Below are 24,681 nucleotides of genomic sequence, written 5' to 3'. Positions count from 1 at the left end.
TTCTCAGGGCTGCAGTATGTTCTCTTCAGTGAAAGCCTTTGAGGGCCAGCAGTACTCTACCCTGAAGAGGCAGTGCTTGCAGAGTGGCCTCCTCTTTGAGGACCCCCGCTTCCCTGCCATAGACGACTCACTCTTTCACCACGGAAACAGGATTGGACGTGTGGTCTGGAAAAGGCCCAGGGTAAGTCAGTTTGTAGAGGTTTGATAGATAAAACATAAATATATCTTTCGAAACTAAAAACAATTTCACTCATTGCACCGGTATTTCTTTTACTATTTGTATTTGTTGAAGCAAATATTTTACTTGACATTGCGTATACAATTATAGGATATTTTGGAGATCATTTTTTATACAGAAAGAGGGGGAAAGGAGAGAGAGAGATAAAGGGAAAGAAGGAAGGTTGCACTGATATTTCTGACCATAACCATTAACTTTGGCTGACGGTGATAATATATGAACATGCATATTAAAGAATTGTTTTCTAATCAGCACTGTAAAAATCGTCCAATATCACTACAGGTGGTGTGGTGTTGTATGTAAAAAGAACAGCGCTTGACTGCCAAAAACGATGTCAAGATGAGAGACAATGTACTTTCATCAATCGTTCACGAAACATGCAAATGTGAGGGTGTTCTTCCTTATGAAACTATCGAGATAACACACAATTCTTGAAAACCCTAACTGAAGTGTCATGAGCAAACACTGGGTTCTATTAACGCCTCACACTCACAGATTAATTCTGAATATCTTGTGCTAGTGTTATTGTGCAAGTGGAAATTGGTTATTGCACTTTATTGGTTGATTCACTTCAATTCAGCTTTTAGTGCCAACGTTTCCTCAAAACAGAGATTTTGATGATTTATTTTTACAACATTCTCCAAAAGCATGTAGGTTTGTGTGTCAGATGATGTCAGATGAAAGAAGGTGGTTTTGGATGGAGTAGCCTCCTTCTGCTGCTGCAACCACAGCTAAAGTGCATTACCATGGAAACTGGGTCACATAGATTATATGTTTTGGTCTCTGTGGTGATGTCAGTCATGCAGACTGAAAACTGGAGGGTTTCAAGAGGAAGAAAAAACAGGAAGAGCATCTTTTTTAGTTCATCCACCATCGCTGCCACCATAATCAGTGTTACATCAAAGGCACTAACTCTCCTCTCTTATCCTCTTTTGAATAATACAAAGTCATTCTATCCATTCTTATACCCACTTATCCTCTCCCAGCAGTCATTGGGAGATGCTCAGGGTACACTCTGACACAAGTCCAACACAGGGTTAACACATAGAGACAATCAAATAATACACAGATTTACATTTTCCCATTTCCTTTGGGTTTCTTTTTAAACCTTTGCAATGCCTGCATGTGCAGTGATCCACTCCTACTCTACATTGCTGCAGCACCGCTGTGCACAGTGAATGTTTCCATCTCTGTCAAGCCTGAGCTGGAAATACCCACTGCCTTTGAAACACAACCCTCGCCACGCATTTTCTTGCAAACCTCATACATTGTGGGCATGTTCAAGCAAAATACAATATAAATGCAAAGTTACTGATCCAACAGGCGATGTTATTAGTGGCAGGGTGAAGTTTCAGAGCCTTACACCCCCACAGAGCCCTGCTGTGCTTGGTGTTATCCTTGCTTAAATGTCTCCAGGTTATATTTATGGCTGCAATGAAGTCCCAGCAGTGTGTGTGAGGATAAATAGCAAGCTGTAATAAAATGTTCATACTTGCTCTGATGCCATCTTTCTGTGTCTTAGCTCGTCTCTCCTGTTGGCTCTCTGTCCTTATCACTTTCTTACATCCATCTCTTAAACTAATTGTTTCTAGTTATTGAGGACTGATGAGAAATAGAAGTTGAGATCATTTTATATGGTGATATCACATTGCTTTGATCTATACCACACATTGGATCTGTAAGATTTCACATTTAGCATTCTGTGTTGTACTTGTTTGAGTGTGTTCCTGATAGATCCTCGCATAAGCTGATGGATGGTGTTGTGGGGAGCAATGAAGTTGGTTGAAAGGTTCTCAGTAGCGGGGTGAATGATTAGGCTGTGCCAGCGACAGCCACAATATTCACATTACCTCAGTGTCTGTAGGGCCGTGCAGGAATCGATACTCTATTACTCTTCCACCCAAGCCATGCCTGAATTCCAGGCCACCGCAGGGAGCTCGGGCCACTGCTTAGACTCCACCAATCAATGTTATTGCAGACAGAGAAAAAAAAAACGTGATTAGAGATCTTAACTTAAGCACCAATCAGACGCAATGCCACAAAATAGTGCCCAAACATAAGCAGTTGCGCAGTCATGCACACACGTGCACACACTGATCACCTCCATGCTGGCCTGTGTAGGGTGAGAGGGTCTGCTGTGGGAGGCCCCCAGGGAGCGCTGCAGTGGCCTCAGATACTGATTCAAAGTTTTGCTTTTGCAGCAATCAGCTTTTGGTGAGTCAGCAAATTACTGACATTGGTTGTGTCCTCTCTCTCTCTCTCTCTCTCTTTCGCTCTCACTCTCCCACTGTGTGTGTGTGTCTGTGTATTTAAGTATTTAAGTATTTAAATGATCCACACACAGGCTTAACGATGTGGACAAAGTGCAAATGACTCTGGGTTTTTAAGGCTCACACTAATAGTGATACTTATCATAAATACTCGTAAAATTATTTCCCCCCCAAATAAGGAAAAATTGTTTATCAAAGTGAGATGAATGGACTCTCATGTTGTCTCCAACAAAATAACCATCTGTGGTAATTAAATTCTCTAGAATATTACTAGTCAATGTAGTTGTTGTTTTCGGGGCAAAGGTGGAGTCAAATCTTTTCTGAGATATAGAAATGAATTTTTCCTTGAAAATCCTGGGAAAGTCACAGAATTTCAATGGGTTTTCCAGTCCTGGTAATGTTTTAGAAAATGGTGATAGATGGCAAATGATAAGGAAAAGTAATGGGAACCTAATAATAATTATATCAAACCCTAACCTCTAGATGTCCAGTGCAGTGCCATCAACATGTGTGACAAGTCACACAAATGTGTCCGTCGTGTTGTTTTGTAATGTATGCATGTAATTAAATCAAACAAAACAACTTTCGAACAACAGCCATTTAATACTTTACCTTCTGTTTGAACATGATTATTTCACACCAACAAATGAATTTACCAGCTCTGTGAGCTCCCCAGGCAGGGTCAGCCTCATGGCACGGTCATAGCTCAGCCAGCTGGCCACTCACAAACAGCAACCCATAGGGTATTTAAATTTTAACATGGAGTTATAACATTCTCTCAGCCATAACACTGCTAAAATATGGAATAGATTTGCAATCTTACAATATTTTGAAGCCTGAACTGTCTGAAAGCTTTGCCTTCACCATTGAAACCCTGTAACATCAGCATTTCCCATTTGTCCAATTCAATCAATTTTGGTGCAGATCTGAACAGGAGGGTTTGGAGCACAAATCGTTGCACTTTAGAGAGTTCTATTACTCATGTGGAAGGTTGTAGATGTAAAAGTATAAAAAATGGATGTTTGTTAATTAAAAAGTATTTGCTTGTATTTTCATGAAACAAATTTTGCGAATGAAACGGTACAAGTGTCTACTATAATTATGAACCTTGCTGTGTTTCTGTGATGTGTTTATAGAGAGTTATAAGCATAAAAGCAAGCAGCAACATTGGCCTACTGCTGCACAGAGAACTAACTGTGATCAGGGGAGAACCTCCATCAACCTCTCCAGTTTTTTAATTAAAGACCAGTCTCTGCCTGTTGTGTTGGTCCCATCTCAGTGCAGGGCTGAAGGCTGCCATTTGCTTCCTGCATGTTGAGATACATGCTCGAGCGTAAATGCAGCTCCGTCTTTCTCTCTCGCTCTCTCTCTTCATATTTCTACCTCTTTTACTTTTTAACCTTAGTTTAATGCTGCAAGTGTGTAACTATAAAGAGCCATTAAGTGGTGCTGTGCTTTCCGCTGTCTGTTAAGTAATGGCCAAGGTGCCCAACGACTCAGCAGGCCCATAAAGCAGAGAGGTGAAACAGGCACTCTGTTCACACCCAGACTTCTACAGCCAGATAACAAAACACAAATATGAAGACTGTGATGATATCAGATCCAACCCATCACTGAGATATGTAGAGCATGATGCAGTTGATTCCCTCTTACATTCATTTTTAAATCAGTAATCCAGTATTCGTTGATAGAAAATCCTTCTCCTGAATTTCATCATCCTACAAAATACAAATGATTATGTGATGTAATTATTTCCAGCATCCTGGGGTTCACTGCAGAGTGTTAGTGCTCCATAATCAGTGGTGGAGGAAGTGCTCAAATCCTGTAAACAGATAGCAATACCACAGTGGAGAAATACAAAAAGTGTTGGTAAATGTGCGAGTAAGTGTGAGCCAAGCCTTTGTCATTTCCATGTTTAACCACAAGTAACAAGTAACTATAAATGAAAATGATTTAAAAAAGTGTAATAGTTTCCTCTGAAAATATTGAAATACAAATAGAAAGCTTCCCAAAAATGCAATTACTTATGTACTGCACTTCAAAGACAAAGTAATGCAATGACATCAGTCTGCTGGTGTTTCCCCCAAACGACTCACCATCCCCCACCATGGCCCTGCTGGTAGTACAGATGTTATGCTGGGTGTGTCTGTCCCCTACTAAACCTGCATCCCAAAGTGGGCAACAGCAGGTGCAACTACCAACTCCCGTTATCACTTCTGGGCCGTAGTCAAAATGTTGTTGATAACTTAGAAAAGCGCTGACATTTTTAAAATATACTGGTTATCCATCATAATTTCATCCATTACAAAATATTAGGATATTTCCATTTCCATATCAGTCCATACAATGAGGGAAGGCAATTGAGGAACAATGAGCTTTTTACATTGTTACTAAGAGTGATATATCTACATTGTGGGGTAAAATGGAAATCAACATACCAGTCAGTGTAATGTCAATGCACACAGCTCTCCCACAGCTAATGGGCAAATAGATAAAGCTCACCAAGATAATAGCGTGTGTGGGCGGTAAGGGACAGCTTGTCTCCTTCTGATTCAATTAATGTTTCTTTGTGGAACCTCGGACCATATACACTGTCAGCATGAAATTAAAAACTACTCACCCACAATGTATTCTACAAAATGTCTTTTGCAGATTATTTACTAATACTTTTGCTGTTAAAATGATGAAGAATTATTACAATGCATGGAGTCATTCGAAAAATATGATCTAGTGGATATATGGATGTTGCTTCTGTAAGACTGGGGCCAAGACAAGGGTTGGGGCATATTAATGCAACTTGGCTTAGTTGTTATGAACCTTGCAACAACCAACCACACACCTGCCAGTGTATTGTTTTACTGTATCCTAATTTTTGTTAATTTCTGTGTTTCGAGGGTAGGAGCTCTGCGAGGACCCTCATCTCTTTGTGGACGGCATCAGTGCCCATGATCTGCATCAGGGACAGCTGGGGAACTGCTGGTTTGTAGCAGCATGTTCCAGCTTGGCCTCCAGAGAGTCTCTGTGGCAAAAAGTAAGTGTGTGTGTCTGTGTGTGTGTGTGTATGTTGTCAGCAGAGGGTGATAACACTTTCAATAACAAGAACATTTCTAATTAAATGATTTTGGAAAACAAATGGTTGCGTGCAGAACCAATACTATATAATGTTTTTTGAAAGAAGGCTTCATGTATTAAATTGTAATCATCCAGCAACCAACGTTTCTATTCCATTAGTGTCCATCAGGAGCCATCACATAATAAGCAGTAAACACCAGAGGAGTCATTACAGCACCATAATGATCTCAGCAAAGTCCATCAGGCAGTAGCCAGTAGTGAACGGGCTTTTGTTCACAAAACTTTTTAAAATTTTATATGCACCAAATGAACCAGCTTGAAAAAAAGTCATTACTTTTACATGCACACTATATTCTGATCATTTGTCCGCATTGTGACTGGAAAGACTTAAAGGGTCCCTGCTGCACATCAGCTACTCAGTAGTGCAATACTATTACTAAATTTCCATTCAATATTATTTATTCAGTTGTTGTTGACTTTCGTTTCCTCAGTGCAAATAGTAAAACGAGGCATCCAGCACAGTCATCCTGCGTGTATACTGAAGATAACAAGGGAATAATAGTTAATAATTAATACTACTACAGATCTTGAATGCTGCAGTGTGTTTGCACATATTCATAGAAGTGTTACACCCACATAGTATCTTTCATTGTGTCTCCTATGTATATATATACTGCTTGTGTGTGCGCGTATGTATGTGCAAGATTTTTCGTTACATTCCGTATAATCATCAATCAGTTTATGTGTTGTCACCGTGAGGAAGTAGATTAATGTGATGATATGCTCTGATTCTGGTGTGTATCTGAAATACATTGAGGAATTATTGTTTAGCTGTCTGAGCCCATCCACTGATTCTGCACCCCCTGTCTCCTGTTTGATATGTTAATATTTCAATATGTGTTCTGTCCAATAATACTCATGTATATACATGATATACCACAGCCGAGGCAATTATTGTGTCTCCATGAGTGACAGAGAAAAGCAGTAAGTGCTAAAGACAAGAACGTTGCAAAGTTGTTCTTGTTCAAAGATGACAGCTGCTCTGGTTCCATATAATGAAAAGAAGACAGAAGTTTCTTTTCTCTCAGAAAATGGGACAAGATAGGAATACTGAATAACTGAATACTCAGTAGAAGTCATTGTTGATCTTCTAATATGCCTTAGATTTGGATCTCAGTTCACTTTATATATATCCTCAGTATGTCTCAATGTTTCACTGAGAGAAAACTGGAAAACACTCAAATGTGCATTTCACCTTGATGACCCCAATTCTTCTTTTTTTAATAAGAAATTTTTAGTTTTAGCCTACATATTTCTATGGTTACACACCAGTCCAAGATTTACAGTGTAAACCAAAAATTCTTATCGGCTCCTCATTTGAAGTAACCTGATGCTGCAATTCATACCAGTATAAGTACAGAGGTTGTTTAATTGTTTTTAGCACAGAAATAGTCTCCAGTATTTGTTTAGTTTAGGTTTTTTTTAAACTTTTTTTACATTAGTACAATTCACAAGTGTAATGGAACTTGTGGGCTCCGTAAAGGCGAATTACTTAAGTATGGCAATGATATTATCACTTTTTGATAATAACAATAAATAACCTTAATTAATCTAATGTAATTTATGTGGAATTATAGCTCAATTAATAACAAGCTTAGAATTTACTGCAGTTTTGAGAATTTCTTGCCAATCTAAAAAACATTAAAAAAATTTGAGTAATTCTTTAAATTTGTTGGAATTGTGTGTCTTATGATATCTTGCATTGAAAATTCCTCTACAGTGCCATCAACTGTCAAAAATAAATAGGAATACCCAAAAAGTATTTAGTAAGAATAATGTACGTTTTTTATCAGAAAGTCCTGGATTTGGACAAAGTTTGGAGTTACAGGGATCAATATTCTGAAGAATCTTATGGTGAATTTATTGCACCTTGTTAGTGATACAATATTTGAAAGCCTACTAGGGCATTACAATAAGAAAAAAAAACATGAAGGGAATCTAATGAGGGTAAAGAAAATAATGAATGGATGTAGGTTGGGTGTTAGAACTGTACACCATAACATCTGAAATATGCTAAACGGATGGCGTTAAGTACTGCAGTGCCTACGAGCGTCAGCAGCTGTTGGTAAAGAGAAGATGCCAGGAGAGGTGTGAATTAGAGAATTCAGATCACTTCACACTGCACTGCAGATCTGATAAGTCTCTTGCATCCATTTCCTCTGCCTTACACCCTTTTTGCCAAATAACAAAAGTAATGACACCTTTTCTCCGAAGATACACATTTTTGCAGGAATGTATGAAATTCCTCTGTGTTCTTTCTTCTTTGGAATACAATGTAGTTTTACATTTGGTGTGAAAAGGGTGTAATGTCCCCCACATGTGGAAGTTGTATGTGCAGCTTCTCTCGATTTTTCATTTTGAGACCATATCAGCTAGTGTGCGGCTTCTTCTCACTTCTGCTTTGCTGTACAATTTTAATATTAAATATCTGTAAACATTCAGTTACTGTCATATCTGTTGCCACCAGCACTGAGTTTGTTCAGATTGACACAGGCCCCTCTTACAATTTGATTTAAAGTGATAGTCCAGGGATTTGATAATTTGGGGAGAAATTACAACCAAACTAGGTCACTGGCTATCATTGGCATCAAGTTTAAATCCAATGCAAGATCTAAATGAATGCAGAACTCCATAGTATCCCAGTTACTTGGCAGATGAACGCAACATCTGCGACACATTTACAGAATAAAATCTGCCTACATGTTGAAAGCATCACCCCATCTTGTCTTTGCTCATTTTGCTTGTTATTTTCATTTGGGAGTTGCAACTGGTTGTAAATGAATACCTGCACTTGGGACATGGAATAGCCCACACAAAAAAGTGAATAGTCAAAAATTTGGTTGAGCACAATATCATGAACTCTGTGGGTTCTGTGTAATGTAATGCAGCACAACAGTCCAATAAATGTTATTTTCTATCCCATTAAATATGAAGAGGAACATTTAACACAAACACCTTCTAATATACAATCCGCATCACTAACTCCAGGCTCAAAGTCTCTCATTGTCATTACCCTCACTTCATATGAAAGCAAAACAAGTTTTGCTCCCAGTCTCACAGGAGCACTCTGTTCCTCAGAGAGACTAGTCCCAGTACTTAACACTGACTGTAACTATGTATTATTTTTTGTCAATGTTAACCTGCTGCAAAAAGACTTCAAATTTTGATCATTTACAGTTTAGCTGTAGAGCTGTTTTAACTTTTCATTGGAATAATTTTGCCTTGTTTGTACTCTGCAGTTACTCAACACTGTACATTATGAAGTCTCAGAGTGCAGCACTGGCATCTCTTGGGAACCAATATACCTATGTATTATGTAAGAGGAAGGTGACAGATCAGATTAGGAAACTAAACTGTGAGGTCATTCAATAATAAGAGAAGTGTGTGTAGTTGATAAAAATGGATTGTCTGTATTTTCTATCTAAGAATTGTGTTTTCAGGCACTAATGGAGTGTCTCTGTGGGATAGGATAGGAATAGAGTCAGATACGTTCATAAGCCTTAAGGACCATCATTTTCATGTTGAGACACTGTATAGAAATCCAGTACACTCTTTGTTTATTAAGTTTATTTGGATCAGAAATCATTTTGATTTATGTTATACATGTATGTATGTTAAGTGTCTTTGAATATTTGAAATAGGGAAAAAGTGTTATACAACTAAAATGTATAATTATTATTATTATTATAAAACAACTAATAGAAACAACATGAATAAAGATAAAATAGTGATTTTTTGCATACTTTTGCTTATAAGGACAACAACTATAGCAGTACCATAGAAAGAAACACTGAGCTGCATTATATCACACCAATAGACACAAATAACAAATATCCTACGAGATCAACACCTCCAGAAAAAACAAGAGTTTTGTTCAGTGGGTAGTTTTGCTGGGTTGTAAAATTGTGACAAAAATAATATATAGTCCTTCAATCATTCCCTTGTAGGTGTTTCAGCTTGTCTACACTGACGTTTGTAGATGTGTTTTCAATTCTCTCTCAGACATAACAGATTCGCTTCCACTCTAATCAATGCAGGTCTGCGCTGCCTGTGTAACATCTCAGACTTACTATGCATAACTGAAAGCCGGAGCCTATCATTTTTTTAAAGGATCAGCGTGTACGTGTGCATTAGTCAGTGAGATCTGCGAGACACGTTTGAGAGCACAACACGGCTGAACATCCAGTGTTGACACAGAGGGCTTGCAGCTGTATTACTGTTGACACAATGCTTTTTGCTACAAAACAACATGTAGACAAGTTATCAGATGTCCTGACTAATGTTGAAACTAGAGAGGCGATCTGACAATGCAGTAAAGGCACGTTCGATCTAAAATTAAAATTACATTCACTACTAAGCACACTCACAAAGAAGATGTAGAATGTATCAAGTATATGTCCCAAGTTGTCCAAGTGTCACTTATCCACCAGGAAGGTGATGGAGCAGTCGACAGACTCTGGGCTGCAACCCTCTGCAAAGGCAAACAGGAAGTACATCACCTTCCTCACCTTAGCCAGCTCAGCAATCCTCTCTCCAAATTCATAACTGTCTGCCTCATAGCATTTGATGGATGCATCACAGGCATTGCCCTGGGACCTCCAGAACACCCCGGCTGGCTCCAGCAGCTGACGTGTCATAAGGTTGGTGAGGTCAGGAGTCCAGAGTTGTGAGGTGGCTATGATGGTGAGGCGCCCTGGCTGGGACAAACAGACTGTCCAATGGGAGAATCGGAGGGACTGCTGGGAGAAGTCCAGCTTGTAGACAGCCTCATTAGGTAACAGCAGGCGCTCGCCATCCTGCCTCTTCTGGCCTCGCTGTTGTAGAGACTGAACCCGCAGCCGCATCACCTCTGTCAGTTGGGTGTCCGGCTGGAAGAAAAGCTTGAACTCAGTAGACATTTCCTGAATTCACACCTCAGCGAGCTCAGAGGATGATAGAAAATGCAAGGCTGGATGAGATAGACAGCTGTGCCCTGGATCTCACTTCCTTGTTGTTATCTCCTGCTCTCCTTCTCCACTCTGCTGCTTCTTGCAGGCTCTCACGGTAGCTTCCAAATAGGCTCATGCAATCTGACAACCCAAAGAGAGGGTGGGACTTATACTGAAGTGCCAATGAGCAGAGGTGCTAGGTAACAAGATCTAATGACATTTGTTTCTGCAGCGTTAGGGACCTTGGGGAACTGGGCTCAGTGCATATTTGTTTATCTAAGATTCTATGCTTGGTTACACTTAGTCACCTGTAATACATTCTCCATGAAGTACCATTAAAAAGGCATTTCATGTGCCCAGAGATAGACGATAGATGTTTTGTAAGAGCAAGAGAGACCTCTTTATGTTGATAATAGGCTCTAAATCACATGAGCAAGAGGGGGATGCCTAGCCAATTCCCACTGGTGTGCTCTTTAAGGAACTGCAAGGGAAGCTGTCAACTGCCTGTACTGTTTGTTTTCTCTCTCGTCTGCCTCCTTCTGTCCTGAAAGGAACTGTTCCTACTCCACACTGCCGCCCCTCTGGGGAGATCAGACTTCCCCAATCAGCAGCAGTGCGATGCTTGACAGGTAGTGCTGTTCAATCAGTGAACCTTGGCATCTCCAAGTCCTTTTTTCAGGGAAACCTGCAGTTATAAAGTTGGAACATCTACAGTGAAGTTTGTTCAGTACGTCTTGATTAAACACAACTGAAAACAAACCTTAACAAGAAACTTCACGCTTAAAGCACCTCAAATTTGTCACCACAACGTTATGTTGAGGTGTTTTGTGCTTTCCTGTAATTTTTTTGATAAATCCAACATATTTGTGAAAGAATAGTTACTCCAGCTCTGTTTACAGGTCCCCCTGCTCAGGGCTAGTGACTTATGTGCTCACAGGGCAGTTGGCAGGACAGGAACAATCCCCCTTTCTATCCTCTTCCCTGCTAAGTGTGACAGCATTGCTCGGTGATCAGTTTTGGTTGTGGTCTTTTTTATTTATAGTACTTGGAATCCCTCTTTATCATCTGGTTTTCATTTTGTTTTCTGTTCATAGTGATCATTTGTATTTTTGACCCATCAAAAACATAATTATGAAATACTGAGCACTGGGTCTGGGCCAAATTTAGCAACTTCAATGAAAAATTGCACTTTTTCTTCCCCCTGATATTTCACAGCCTTCACCGTAGCTACTGTTCTTCAACCTGTTCTCAAAGAAGTCTGTGTCAAGTGTGACATCGTTCATGTCTCCCATCTCCCAGTGCTATATTTTGTTAATGCAAGTATAAAAAATGCTTTTCCTTTTTACCCGTTTTGTCAAATCTAAAAACTTCCTTGTCACAAATCAGGATGGATGATATGGGCCTCACTTGACCCCGACAAATGCAAACACATACACACACTGCAGTTGGCCAGTTATACCTCACCAATGTCCTATTACAGCTGGATTTATGACTCGGAGAGCTGAGGTGATAAATTTGTCCCCTAATCCAAAATGCATCAGCAGATATGGAGCGAGTGCTGTCACACTCTGCCAGGCCAGTCTATCTGACATTATTTATGATCCAAAAAACAATGGATGAGTGGTTGGCTTACACGCCATCTGCTCATTATATTTTCACCCTTCTCCTCATCCTCCTTTCTTCTCCATACCTCCTCTCCTTTTCCCGTTGGACAGGTGATTCCCGACTGGAAGGAGCAGGAGTGGGATGTGGAGAAGCCCGATTCATATGCAGGGATTTTCCACTTCCGCTTCTGGCGCTTTGGTGAGTGGGTGGATGTGGTAATTGATGACCGGCTACCGACAGTGGACAACCAGCTGGTTTACTGCCACTCGAATGACAGCAATGAGTTCTGGAGTGCCATGGTGGAGAAGGCCTATGCCAAGTTAGTGCCAGCAAAAACACAGTGCTATTGCTTTACAAATGTAACACATGCATCTGGAGAAGTTCAAATATAATAACTGTATCAAGACTAAATATTCAAGCCAAAATATGTTGAAAAATTCACCTTTCAATCCACTGCAGGATTTAAATACACACAGAAATCAACCCAAACAACATTTTCATCGCTTCTTTTGATTACTTTTTCCACTTTCATCAATCTGTTTCAATCATTCGTTCAATAAATTGTTGCAAAATGTAAAAAAGAAACTATCAGACACAAACCACATTTTTTACTAGATACATGATCTAAAACAATGAATCGTCATTATAGTTCATTTTCTTTTGTTACCATCATCACCATTACATAAGAGTGCAATTTAGTTAACCTGTAATAACAGGCATAAAGAGAGTATTGCAACATTTTCCTACTTTTGACGCAAGAAGGATTTACTTTGCTGTTCTTTCACTGAATCTCGATGAACTTGCCTGTCAGCAGCAATTACCTGCTTCTCCTTTTCACCCTGCAGGGTGTATGGCTGCTATGAGGCTTTGGACGGAGGCAACACAGCTGATGCTCTGGTGGACTTCACGGGTGGCGTTTCCGAGCCTGTGGACTTGCTGGAGGGTCAGATGGCTACTGACGAGGTGGCCCGCAACCAGCTGTTCGAAAGAGTACTCAAAGTCCACAACAGAGATGGCCTCATCAGCTGCTCCATTAGGGTAAAACAAACACTCCGTGGCAGACTCAGATTGTGCAGGAGACCTAAAGGATAGAGAGACGGACGTGCAGATCAACTACAGCAATGTGCTTTGTGGGCAAGATCAAAGCAAACGCCATTTTAACACGGCTATCTCAGTAGCAAGAAGTGTCCTGTGTTTGATATTTTAATAGCTTTCAAAACTCTTCCTCCGAATATTGCCTAATTCACCAAAGATTAACCCCATTATATCCTAGAACCCCTCTTATAATTGCAGCTTCCCTGCTATAGCTTAAAGTCTTAGGATGGATCACTGTCTGGAATTACATTTCAGAGACAGTGCCTGTGTCTTGCAGCAATGATAACAGCCAACTGCACACTGTGTGAGACAGGGTTCCCCAAGTCTTTCCTTGACGAGAGCCAGTCCTGCATTGTTTCTGTCCAACCATTTTATTTATTGTAGATACCAAAGTGAAATGGATTGGGAATGGGTTGAAGATTCCTGTGAGGTGTGCTACTCTTTTCTGTTTGATCACAAAGTGTAAAGCCTTCCTTCTCTGAACCCTTGTATGCACTAATGCCGAGAACATGTTACATCTTCACGTACGCTACATTGACACCACATTGACAGATAAAAGTCAGCTAAATCTACATTTCTGCTCACATGCGACATATATCAGATACGACTTGAGACCGTACAAGCAGTATAAAAGCATGTGGAATTCAAATCAACATATGTGTTTTATATGTGTTATAGTTAATCCACCAATGAGACCAACATGTAAACACAGTTCATAATTTTCTTGAAATAACAACTTCATATTTTGCAACACATGCTTCATTCCTTCTGCTCTGCCTCAAAATATACTTATATAGTTTCAGAACTTAAAATATTGCTTTTCAGATTATATAAAAAAAATTATACGAGTTATTTCTTAACTTGTATAATCATTTTTATATCATTTGATTCCATTGCACCTTTTGGTTTCATGTAAACACAGCCTAGCATATTGCCCAAAAAAGATGCAGAGACGCTATGAAAGTCAACATCATCATATATAAGGGAGGGAGGTATGAATTAGGCCTCATAACCTGTGGAAGGAATTTTGCCTAGTTACACGTTTATATTGGTATACATGCACAATCTAATGCAAGCCACTGCAATAGCGCTCCAATAACTCTAAACTGTGAAAAGCATTTGCTGCAGAGAGGCGTTGATTCCACTCTGTTTCTAAGGGTTGAAGCCATAGTTAGTGGCATGTGTTGCTCTGGGTTGCATTATAGTGAGCAGTGGTTATTTATGGTCCTATGCTGCATGTAAATACAACAACTCCACAAATTAATAGCAGATTTATATAGAAAAAAGTTTTCAGGCCCAATATTTGATTATGTGATTATTTGATCGTATCGGTCAAAAACACACAGCCTGTTTAGAATTCCAGAAAAATACGGCAGTGTTTGTTGTCTCGCCTGTCTGTCTGACTGCCTGTATATCATATTAATCAGGCTCTCAGTGGTAGCAGATATTGTAAGAAATCTGCAGTGAAAACGCAGAGAGCACTGGAAACATGTCTTTTGGTTTGAGGAACCAATTTTCTGATAACACAGCCTGATGGCTCTTTCTCATTTTCATCCTGCCATCCAAAGCTTTTGATTCATGAATGGTGCATTGCTCATATTTGAAAATCTGACATCACTGTCATTCTCTATCAAATCACATAGACTCACCTAAACTGACCCATGAGAGGTTTCCTGGGCCACAACCAACCAAAAACACCTCTCTTAAGTATGATTTCTCATGCAGTTTGTAGCTTTTTTTTTTTTTTTTGAATGTTTAAGAACTGTTTGGTAGTAGAGCAGCAATTAAAGGTCATTTTCAGGGAGCTGTCCCAGGTTTTACCAGGGAACTACAGTAGCGTCTCTGTTTTCCAGGCAGCCACGATAGAAGACATGGAGGCTCGGCTAGAATGTGGCTTGGTCAAAGGTCACGCCTACGCCGTGACAGATGTACGGAAAGTGCGACTAGGCCACGGGCTGCTGGCTTTCTTCAAATCCGAGAAGCTGCAAATGATCAGGATGAGGAACCCCTGGGGAGAGAAAGAGTGGAGCGGCCCTTGGAGTGACAGGTAACAAAAACACTTCTACCTCAGGTCCAGTCACGTTTTATTGTACAGCACAGTGGAGAGAGACAGAAAGACTGTTATAGAGAATCAGCTGCCGTGCCCCATCCTCTGCTCTACACAGGGGTATTGACCGACTAATGCTAAGCTGATCCTATCTAAGCCTGAACTAACCTCAGGCTAGCTAATCACTCCTGCACAACAGAAACTGTATTTACTTGCTGTTTATCTGTAATGACTTACAGTCGAAGTGTATCGCGACTAATGGGAGTTTTTTCGATTGGCATCAGCAGTAAGAAGCAGAGCATTTCCTGCGTTGGTCAGGGTGGTTTCAGTGCTGTGTAACGACCTGAAACCAGATAGGTATGGTTCAAATAACGATTAGCGGTAAGAGTCCGTCAGCTGCTGGGCAAACTAAACTTTCAAGGATTTTAGAGAAAGGCCCATGGTGATTTAGGATGCATGGATCCAGTGCTGGTTTTTCAATTAGAGGAGATCAGAGTCGTTTAAAATGCAGCCAGCGTAACACCTGAGGGTGTAGTACAGATGTCCAGCTATTTCAGACTATGTCAATTTTAGCAGCAGTCTTTATATGAGAATTTAACAGTACATTTCCCTAAGACTGACTTGACATAATCACAAAAGACTTCTTGTGATCCAACTTGAACTTTGATCCTAATGACTTGTGACTTCATACAGGCTTGGGATGACTTGACATCTGCCCCAAACCACAGATTGCTGTGAATTAGCTCCTCAACTGTCATACACATTCAACAGTTAACTAAGTTGTTCATAATAATGAGTGGAAAGAATTGTTAATCGACAGAGAAACTTAAATGAGTTTTTGGCTGCAATATTTTCATTTCTCAGTGTTGATGAGCAGAGAGAATGAAACAGACACTTTCAATAATTACCCTGGAATGATAGAGACTCTTTGATCTGGGACAAAGACAGTACAAAGACAAAAATATTTTAGACATCATATTTTTGTAATATGTAACACAAACCCAGTTCCAACTTCTAAAATTCAGCATAAGTTTACCATGACATATAATCAGTTTCACAAGTGTAAATGTTTGTTGGTCCCATGTCCCAGAAAGACAACTTTCATCTTCCCTATTTTCTCAGTGGTGTGTAAGAAATAGTGTGTGATGAATGAGCAAACAAATGAACTAAGACTGAACAAAGATGTGATCCATAGCCTCAGCAGTGCGGACAACAACAAAGCTGCACAATGGGAAATGTCTTCTAGGCGATGAAAAATAGAGGTACAATCAAGGTAATGGGTCACAGAATCAACACCAATGATTTTTTTTCTATAGTGACTGAATTCAGCCCTGTAGCACTGTGTGTGTAGAGAAAGTGATATCAGTGTAGTTCAATTCAGAGATCATTATATGAACTCAGTACCGGCCAAAAATGCCCCTTTTTGTCCATTTAAGTGGACAGTATGATCCTGTCTCAGTCCACTTAGATTGCTGCCGTACTTTTGTGGAGAATATATTAAGCTGAAATTTGGATTGTACAGGACAAACTGCTCCCTCATCATCATTGTGTACATCTTTGAATTGTTACCTACCAGGCTGTAGAAACAAACAAGTGGTGGTAAAGCAGAATCATAATGGCGTTTGAATTATTAACAGCCAAAAGAGAGAAAGATGCTGTTAAAGAGACACAAGTCCTCTTCATTCTCAATCACTCACTCACTTTCCCTGAATAATTTATTGATGGTTTGATAAAACAGTAAATGGAGTCTGGCAGACTGTGGATATTCAGAGTTTCACTCAGTGGATCATGACCAGAGGCATAAACACAGAGATGATGTATTCAGTCAATGCCTCCAGCACTTAAGACAGAATAGACTGTGATGTTCAGGTACAAACACACATGCAGGATTTTTTCATATTGACACAAAAAAACAATTGTGCTCATGAAAGATGATTAAATGCTGGATATTTCATTATAAACATTTTTAGTTGCAACTAGAGTAGATTCTGTGTTGTTTTGTCCCTTATGGAGGTTTCAGAAGCATCTGTTTTACTGTTTGTCTTGTGAATTTTAGTTTGCATGATGTTTTATTATCAAGACAATGAAGGCGCTCCAACCTGAAAGCCACCAAAGGATGGTAGGAGCCAAACTACGGCCAAACAAAATAGACCCCCAACAGAGAGAGAGACTCTGGCAACAACATGATGCTCTGCCAATGGAGGAGCAGCTTGTCTTTCAATGTGTTTTATAAAAATGTCTCAGCATGAGAACGTGCTGTGTGATCAGAGCTGATGGAGTTCACTTGGATCCTTTGGGTGTAAGATATGGACATACAGACCCAAGATCAGAGGCAATACTAAGCCGGACCATTTTAATAAAACAGCTGAAGTCAAAGATAATGTCTGCAATATGATGTTAGATGAGAAAGCAGACACTAGTATGTAATATGTAAAAAAATCGACTGAATAAATACTATGACAACTGTTCCTACCCAACATATAGAAGGTGGCCAACCTCTACGTCTATATCAAAGGCTATTTGCTCATATACTCATACCAGTGAAACTGATAAATCTTCTTTAAAACTATATGTATAAAGTCCTTAGCTTGGTAGAATGAATCTGTTCATTTGTTTTGGTGTGTTTCTTCACGGCAGCTCTGAAGAGTGGAACAAAGTGAGCAAGAGTGAGCGAGAGAAGCTGGGCGTCACTGTGCAGGATGACGGCGAGTTCTGGTGAGACCCATCACCCAAAAGTTTTTCAAGCTTTTCATCATCTTAATCAAGTTTAGGTGTATTTATGGTGTAGCTGTAGGTGTGATGATGATAACGGTAAGATGTTTGATTACATTTGAATGATAATGTGCCTGTTACAAATCCTAATGCTAATAGTACAAATTCAGTGGGGCCATATTCTATGAATTAATTCACTTTATCATCATGGTCTTCAATGTAGAGCTCAAGACATTATGTTTGAGTAGAGGGGAGGGAGTGTTGCTGGTTGATGAGATGGCTTAATGGAGGCTCGGCTCTGAGAAATCACTCACTGGGCTCTATTTCAAAACTTTCATTCCAGGATGACATTTGACGACTTCTGCCAGTACTTCACTGACCTGATACTGTGCCGCCTCATCAACACCTCCTACCTGAGTATTCACAAGACCTGGGAGGAGGAGGTGATGAGGGGGACCTGGACGCACCGTCAGGACCCCCTCCGCAACCGATCTGGTGGCTGCATAAACCACAAGGCCACTTTTCTGCAGAACCCTCAGGTCAGTCTCAGTACGCGTATGTGTGTTTAAGAGGCGTGTGAGCTTTGCTGGAGTGTGACAAGATGTTCTTCCTCTCTCCTCCTCTTAGTATGTGTTTGACGTGAAGAAGGTGGAGGATGAGGTGTTGATCTGCTTGCAGCAGAAAGAAAAGAGAGCTACACCCAAAGAGGGCAAAGGAGAAAACCTTGCCATAGGCTTCGATATTCACCGGGTATAATCACACACAATGACACACAGATGCACAAAGAACGTCCACAAAGTGCACTCACTCATAAAGAATGAATGAATGCACATGGCCAGCTGTGGGGCAGTAAATGCTGAGTTAGTGATGGTATCATCATGCGTCAGGCTCTCGCTTAGGGGTCAAGGGACTCCCTGAGCTCTGGGCCCCTGCTTTTGGCCCCCGCCAGTCGGCCTGTTAAGTAATTGATCTCTGATAGTACCTGAGTAAATGTATTATGTTACTTGCCCGATGGCAGATTGTTGTGACAAAGATCTGCTCTGACATGGTGTCATCCTGCAGGTGGAGCTAAATCGTAAGTACCGTATGCACTCAGCCCAGCAGAAAGTAGGGGGCTCCATCTATATCAACTCGCGCTGCGTCTTCCTCAGGAAGGAGCTGCAGGAAGGCCGTTATGTCATCATTCCCACAACCTTTGACCCCGGGCAACAGGGTGACTTCCTGCTACGCGTGTTCACTGATGTGCCTTCAGACTGCAAGTAAATCTGAGACCTGGATCCTGTCATAAGACTTTCCATCACATGTTTATGTGAACACATAGCACATGTGAACATTTTAACTGTGTGTCACATTCATCTGGACATTTATGAGCCTTACTGTGTCATAGAGCTCTCTATGTTACATTAGAATTTGCCTTTATCTTGAAGTATCCTTATTGTTTGTAACCTGCTGATTTGTTCTGTGTTCCCCCAGTCTATATTTCTTTATTTTGTTTGAACCATGCTAGAATTCCACTTAGTTCACGTCTGCATATACATGCAAATAGCAAATTATGTCTCTTCAATCTTGAAATACCTTCAAGATGATAATTGACTTCCATGTTAGGTTGAAACATGGCCTCATTAGCATCTGAGAGTGAATGATAGACAAATGCAATGGATACTAAAACAGAAATACATCCAACTGCAGACCTCCCTCCTGACATCCATTAATGCACCACAGCTACGACAATGAGATTACATGGAACATTTTAGTTTAGCTGTTCTCTCATCATTTGTAAAAAGTCTTGCAGTTACATCAGTTATCATCCGTTATTGATCTGATTTGCCGAATTTCCACAGCACTCAGTGGAAACATGAAAACTAATGCATCAACAGAGCATTGGTTCCTCAGACTTTAAATGGCTCTTAGTTCCTGTGACTGAAAAGCCTCAGAAGAAGAGAGTTTCAACCCTTAGATAGAACAAGGAGTGTTTTTTGTAAACCATTTTGATGCGTGCGAGCAGTGGACTTAAAATGACAGGAAAGTCCGATTAGTCATGATTCATGCTAGACCTAAACACAGTTGCTGGTAGTACATCCCCCAACAGTGTGTAAAATGCAAATACGTTTTCAATCAATCAACTTTTTGGGAATTGGGGTTTGTAGATGGACAGATTGATAGATTGATAACAATAGAAAAGTAATAACAGTTCAAAATTGTACATGTTTATTCTTCTTTTGTTCACCAGAGAGTTGACTCTGGACGATCCTCCCCAGACATGTTGGACAGGGATGTGTGGCTACCCTCAGCTAGTCACTCAGGTCCACGTACTGAACGCTGAGGGACTGCAAGGACAGGATTCCAATGGAGGTAGGAACATAAAACACAGTGGACAGAGATGGCGTCGGCATGATGTTTGTGTTGTTTTTATGATCTGAACTATGCAGTGATGTCGTTCAATATTTCTGCTCAAGTATGAGTATATACTTTGGTTGTGCATTTTATTGACGTGTTGATGTTTCTGTCGGTTTTGAACTTAATTTGAGCAACTTTAGAGAGTTGCTGATTTAAAAGGAAACCAAAGCACAAGGAATACAGCACCATCTAGTGAAGCAAAATATGCACTTAAGCTCTAAGCTGCTGTAGACTCTGTACACTGTCTTAGATAGTATAGACTTATACTATTTACTCTGACACAACTAACAGTACAAACTGAAAACAAGTAGCATATGGTGGCAAATAAAATGATCTGTTTGTTATCTGGATTCTCTGTATTTTCTGGCAATGTCCAGACTGAACTTCTGGTTACTAATTAATCCAAACCTAATCTACCCTTTGCACTTTGGAAAAAAACGCTGCATTTATCATCAGCACTGTCTAGTGATTTAAAGCCTTTCCCTCCTCAGCTGTAGATCCCTATGTGATCATCACCTGTGAAGGGGAGAGGGTTCGTTCACCAGTACAGAAAGACACGCGGTGCCCAAACTTTGACACCAAAGGCCTGTTTTACCGAAAGAAACCTAAGGAGGGCATCCACGTCGAGGTGAGCTGACACACTGCACAACTTTATATGCTAAAGACTTGATGATTGACTTGACATTCATGAAGGCAGAACTACTGCCTTCCATCCATCCGTGTCAACATCTGATTTATCCATTTTGTATGGTTATTTATTTAGGTAAAATTGTTGTACGGATCTTTGTGATAAAATTCAACTTATGCATTTGAAATGTTTACCTTACCTTTTAATTAGCATTTACACATAAAATTGAATATATACATTATAAGCCATCTACTCAAAGTGAATAATCCTAACGTATGGTGTCGGATAAGCACAACTGGCAAAAACAATCTGTTATTGAGCCCAAGTGCTGACAACCTTTTAAAACATTCGGTTCACTTGAGAAAAACATTTCCAACCCCATCACTTACTCCTAATTTTTTTGGGGTATAATCTACAGTATATGTGATGATTTCACTCGGGGTCAGAGTTGGCAATGCGTTTGACACGGCCATGTGACAGCCCCTTTAAAATGCCTGAACAGAGTGGAAGCCATCCTCCCTCCAGTGGAGCAGCCTCAGCTGATCATCAGGGGTGCAGGCTCTTCATATGTAGGACGTGGGCTTCATCTCTTCTTTTGTCTCTTTCTCAGTTCCCTTTTTTTGTTCAGTTTCCGAATGCTATATTTCTCACCTGCCTTCCTCCTGTTTCTCTACTGTATCTGTGCTGGTGTCACCTGAGAGTGAGGCTGCTGCTGTAGTTGACTGAGCATCAATTACTGACCAAATTGCAGCCTGAATATGAAGCAATGTATTGCATATGAGGCAATATAAAAGTCAGCATACTCTGTATGGAATTGTTGTTATAGGTAATAGGAATTTTTTGGGATTTGTTCAATCAGACCTGTGAGATTGAACAGTAAGTGAATTGAACAGTATGTCTACGTTCTATAGGCACGACATCCTGATCACATTTATCTCTGAGATCTATATAGCTGGTTGTGTAGTTTTGCAAAGTCGGCATTATCACACTGTTATATATTCTCCAAAGTATAGAGTGTCTTTGAAGCTCATTGTTTTCTGAGAGTGTTATGAAAGTAAGGTTTATGAATCTGTTAAATTGACTGCTTCCTCAGCAATTTACTTTTTTATTCCTTTTCTTTTTTCTTGTTCCTCTTTCTATCACTTATTGCCCATCAAGCCTTAATTTGTGTCCTTGCTTTTTTCTGTGGATTCTATTTTGTGACTGCCATTGCCTCTGCTCTCTTTCTCTACTTCACATTTGCTTTTGGATCTTCTCGTCTGTGAACGGCTATCAGATCTACAATAAGAACATGATTGTGGACTCCTTCCTGGGTCAAGTGATCCTGTTCAGTGACCCCAACGAGCGACAGGAGCAGCACACGCTCCACCTTCGCGACAAGGGTAGTCGCCAGGACAACGACCTGCCGGGCACGCTCACTGTGCGCCTTATCACTTCAACGGCGCTCACCAACATCTGATGTGATCATTACTTATATTATCATTATTGCTTTTGCCACTGGTAGTGGTGTTTAATCATCAATCATTTATGTACTGTATGTCCTCGATCAACCGCACAGTCCTCCCCAGAATCATCCTCTAGTTCATCTCAGGAGCTTCATTTTTTATCGTCTATCTGTTTATTTGTTATTATTTTTTCAGCACCTAAATTGAGTTTTATAGTTTATATAAAGGCCAGTGTCAATTTTCCTTTAGTTAAGTTCATTTTTGTTCTGTATTCATCGTCACTGAGTTTCAACACATTCCTGCCAATATCATACAAGTAATTACAAGTATTTCGTGTTTGCTTCAGTGATTTATACTTGTCAGATTGGAAAAGTATTTAGACTGTGTGACCCCCACAACTAACCAACAGATAATGATGGACTTTCTGACGATGGACAGTTTCTTAAGACAGCTTTTATTGCAGATTTTATACATAATCTCCATCAATTTGGCAGTGGATGTCACCAACTGAACTACAGTCGATTTTAGTACAAGTTTCAGCAAATCAGTTTGATTCAAAACGTACTTGCTTATATCTGTCACTGCATACTGTTGTATTAAAACACAAACATACAGTACACGCATAACCACTGGAACGCACACACACACACACACACACACACACACACACAAAGATGCACGTCTAGTACAAACGCAGATCTTACTGCACTCTCCATGCATGTGCCAATGTTTCTAAGGGCTATGCATTGCCTTAAGGCTGACTGTCTCTCCACCCTGGGACCAGCCGTGTATGTTGAGGAGGTGGAGTGAGTTTTTCTCTGTGGTCTTCTTCGCCGTCAGCTCTCCTCTGTGTTTGCATGGCCTCCATTTCTGATCTTCAACATCAACATTTCACCCCATATTTTTTGTTACTTTCTATCTCTACATATTGATATAATGTGTACTGCTTTATATCTGTGTAATGCCCCCTACCAGTTGGCCAACCCAGACACCTCAGTTCTTTGGCAGTTTTCTAGTGCTTTTGTGGGCATGCTGCACTGTCTGTGACTTTATACTGTGGACTTCAAAAACTAAAGCCAACAGCAGCTATACTTTCCCTCTACCGAAAGCTTTAGGTGTTATTCTGTGAGAAATCTTGCTCTTGAGATCCATCATTACCATTTGAAACTCCTGCCGAATGCTACAGTTGATCGCCAAGCTGCATGGCTGAAAGCAAACTCTTTGCCTGGACTTCCAGTCGGTGCTTTTAATAGTGATGCCATTCCCTTTTGATCCCTTATGTAAACACCTTTCTGGTGGAGTGCAAATATTTACCCTGACATAATCAAGTGCTTTATGGGACCAAAGACGAGCCAGGCCCCTCCTCTCTCTTAGTCCAATTCAGGCAGGCCTGGCCTGGCCCAAGCCTATAGCTTCAAACCATCACCCCCTGTGCCACATCATCGCCAAAAGGTAAAACCACTGCCTGACACTTCCTCTGATTGCAGTTTCTTAGCGCGGGTCAAAGCTTTGTGCTACAAGATGCTAAGACACAGAGCAGATGTGTGTGCACAAGTGTGTCTTTGTGTGTGTCAACATGTCCTGTTTATAGTGCTGCTCTGATTTAGAGTACCTGGGAGTGCTTGGTGGATGTAAATCTCTTAATACACATCTGGAGGGAAAACATCTGATGAGGAACGGCGTGAGTAGGAAGGAGTCCTTTAGGTGGTCACCCAGCACTTTACTTGGTTTAGATTTGGCAAGAGACAAGTGAAGATTAACGGAACAAGAGAGAAAGAGCAGATGAACCCTGCAAAGCACCTGTGCCATCACCTTGGCTCTGGCTTTGTCTCTACAGCAGGGAAACATGAAACATGGGATGTACAGTTTAGTGCTCTCAGAGAGATTTCAAGTTTTGCATATTGAACGATCATGGATATGATGTAATCTCTGCTGAACTATAAACATGTTGTTTGCTTGGTCATGTGACCATCCAGTTTGACCTTTTAGCACCTGCAGACTTTTTCACAGCTGCCCTGCCCTGTGTTTAACATTCTTTTTTTGTTTTCTTCAAAAGTGCAATATAATACCAGAGGCTTTTCATTGAAATTACTTTTGTGTCTGTGTATCCTGTCCTGCGTATGACCTTCATCATTCAACATTTCTTTTGAATGTAAGACAAGGAAGTGGACTAATATCTCTGTT

At 40.4% G+C, this 24,681-nt stretch overlaps 2 protein-coding genes across 4 annotated transcripts; one reads left to right on the top strand and one right to left on the bottom strand.

The window, feature by feature from the left end:
- The first annotated feature begins 16 nt into the window (after positions 1-16).
- On the top strand, positions 17-22,511 carry capn5b (calpain 5b). Of its 3 annotated transcripts, none has more exons than XM_076161368.1 (12): positions 17-181; positions 5,408-5,539; positions 12,284-12,492; positions 13,019-13,211; positions 15,122-15,315; positions 17,953-18,030; positions 18,371-18,566; positions 18,655-18,777; positions 19,090-19,286; positions 20,258-20,379; positions 20,922-21,052; positions 22,329-22,511. In XM_076161368.1, the coding sequence occupies exons 1-12, from the start codon at positions 17-19 to the stop codon at positions 22,509-22,511; spliced, it is 1,923 nt and encodes a 640-aa protein (XP_076017483.1). The 3 variants fall into 3 exon arrangements, with proteins under 3 accessions (XP_076017483.1, XP_076017482.1, XP_076017484.1); XM_076161367.1 differs by having other exon boundaries at positions 20,916-21,052; XM_076161369.1 differs by lacking the exon at positions 5,408-5,539.
- On the bottom strand, positions 10,056-10,538 carry ompb (olfactory marker protein b). The gene has a single exon (XM_076161348.1). It carries the CDS (start codon positions 10,536-10,538, stop codon positions 10,056-10,058), a length of 483 nt encoding a protein of 160 aa, XP_076017463.1.
- Positions 22,512-24,681: the final 2,170 nt, after the last annotated feature.

The sequence above is a fragment of the Genypterus blacodes genome, unplaced genomic scaffold, assembly GCF_046128005.1.
Source record: "Genypterus blacodes isolate CSIRO-AG114 ecotype Tasmania unplaced genomic scaffold, CSIRO-AGI_Gbla_v1 ptg000111l_1, whole genome shotgun sequence".
NCBI lineage: Eukaryota > Metazoa > Chordata > Actinopteri > Ophidiiformes > Ophidiidae > Genypterus > Genypterus blacodes.
Note: the sequence above shows the minus strand (reverse complement) of the source record. Positions and strands in the feature narration are given on the sequence as shown.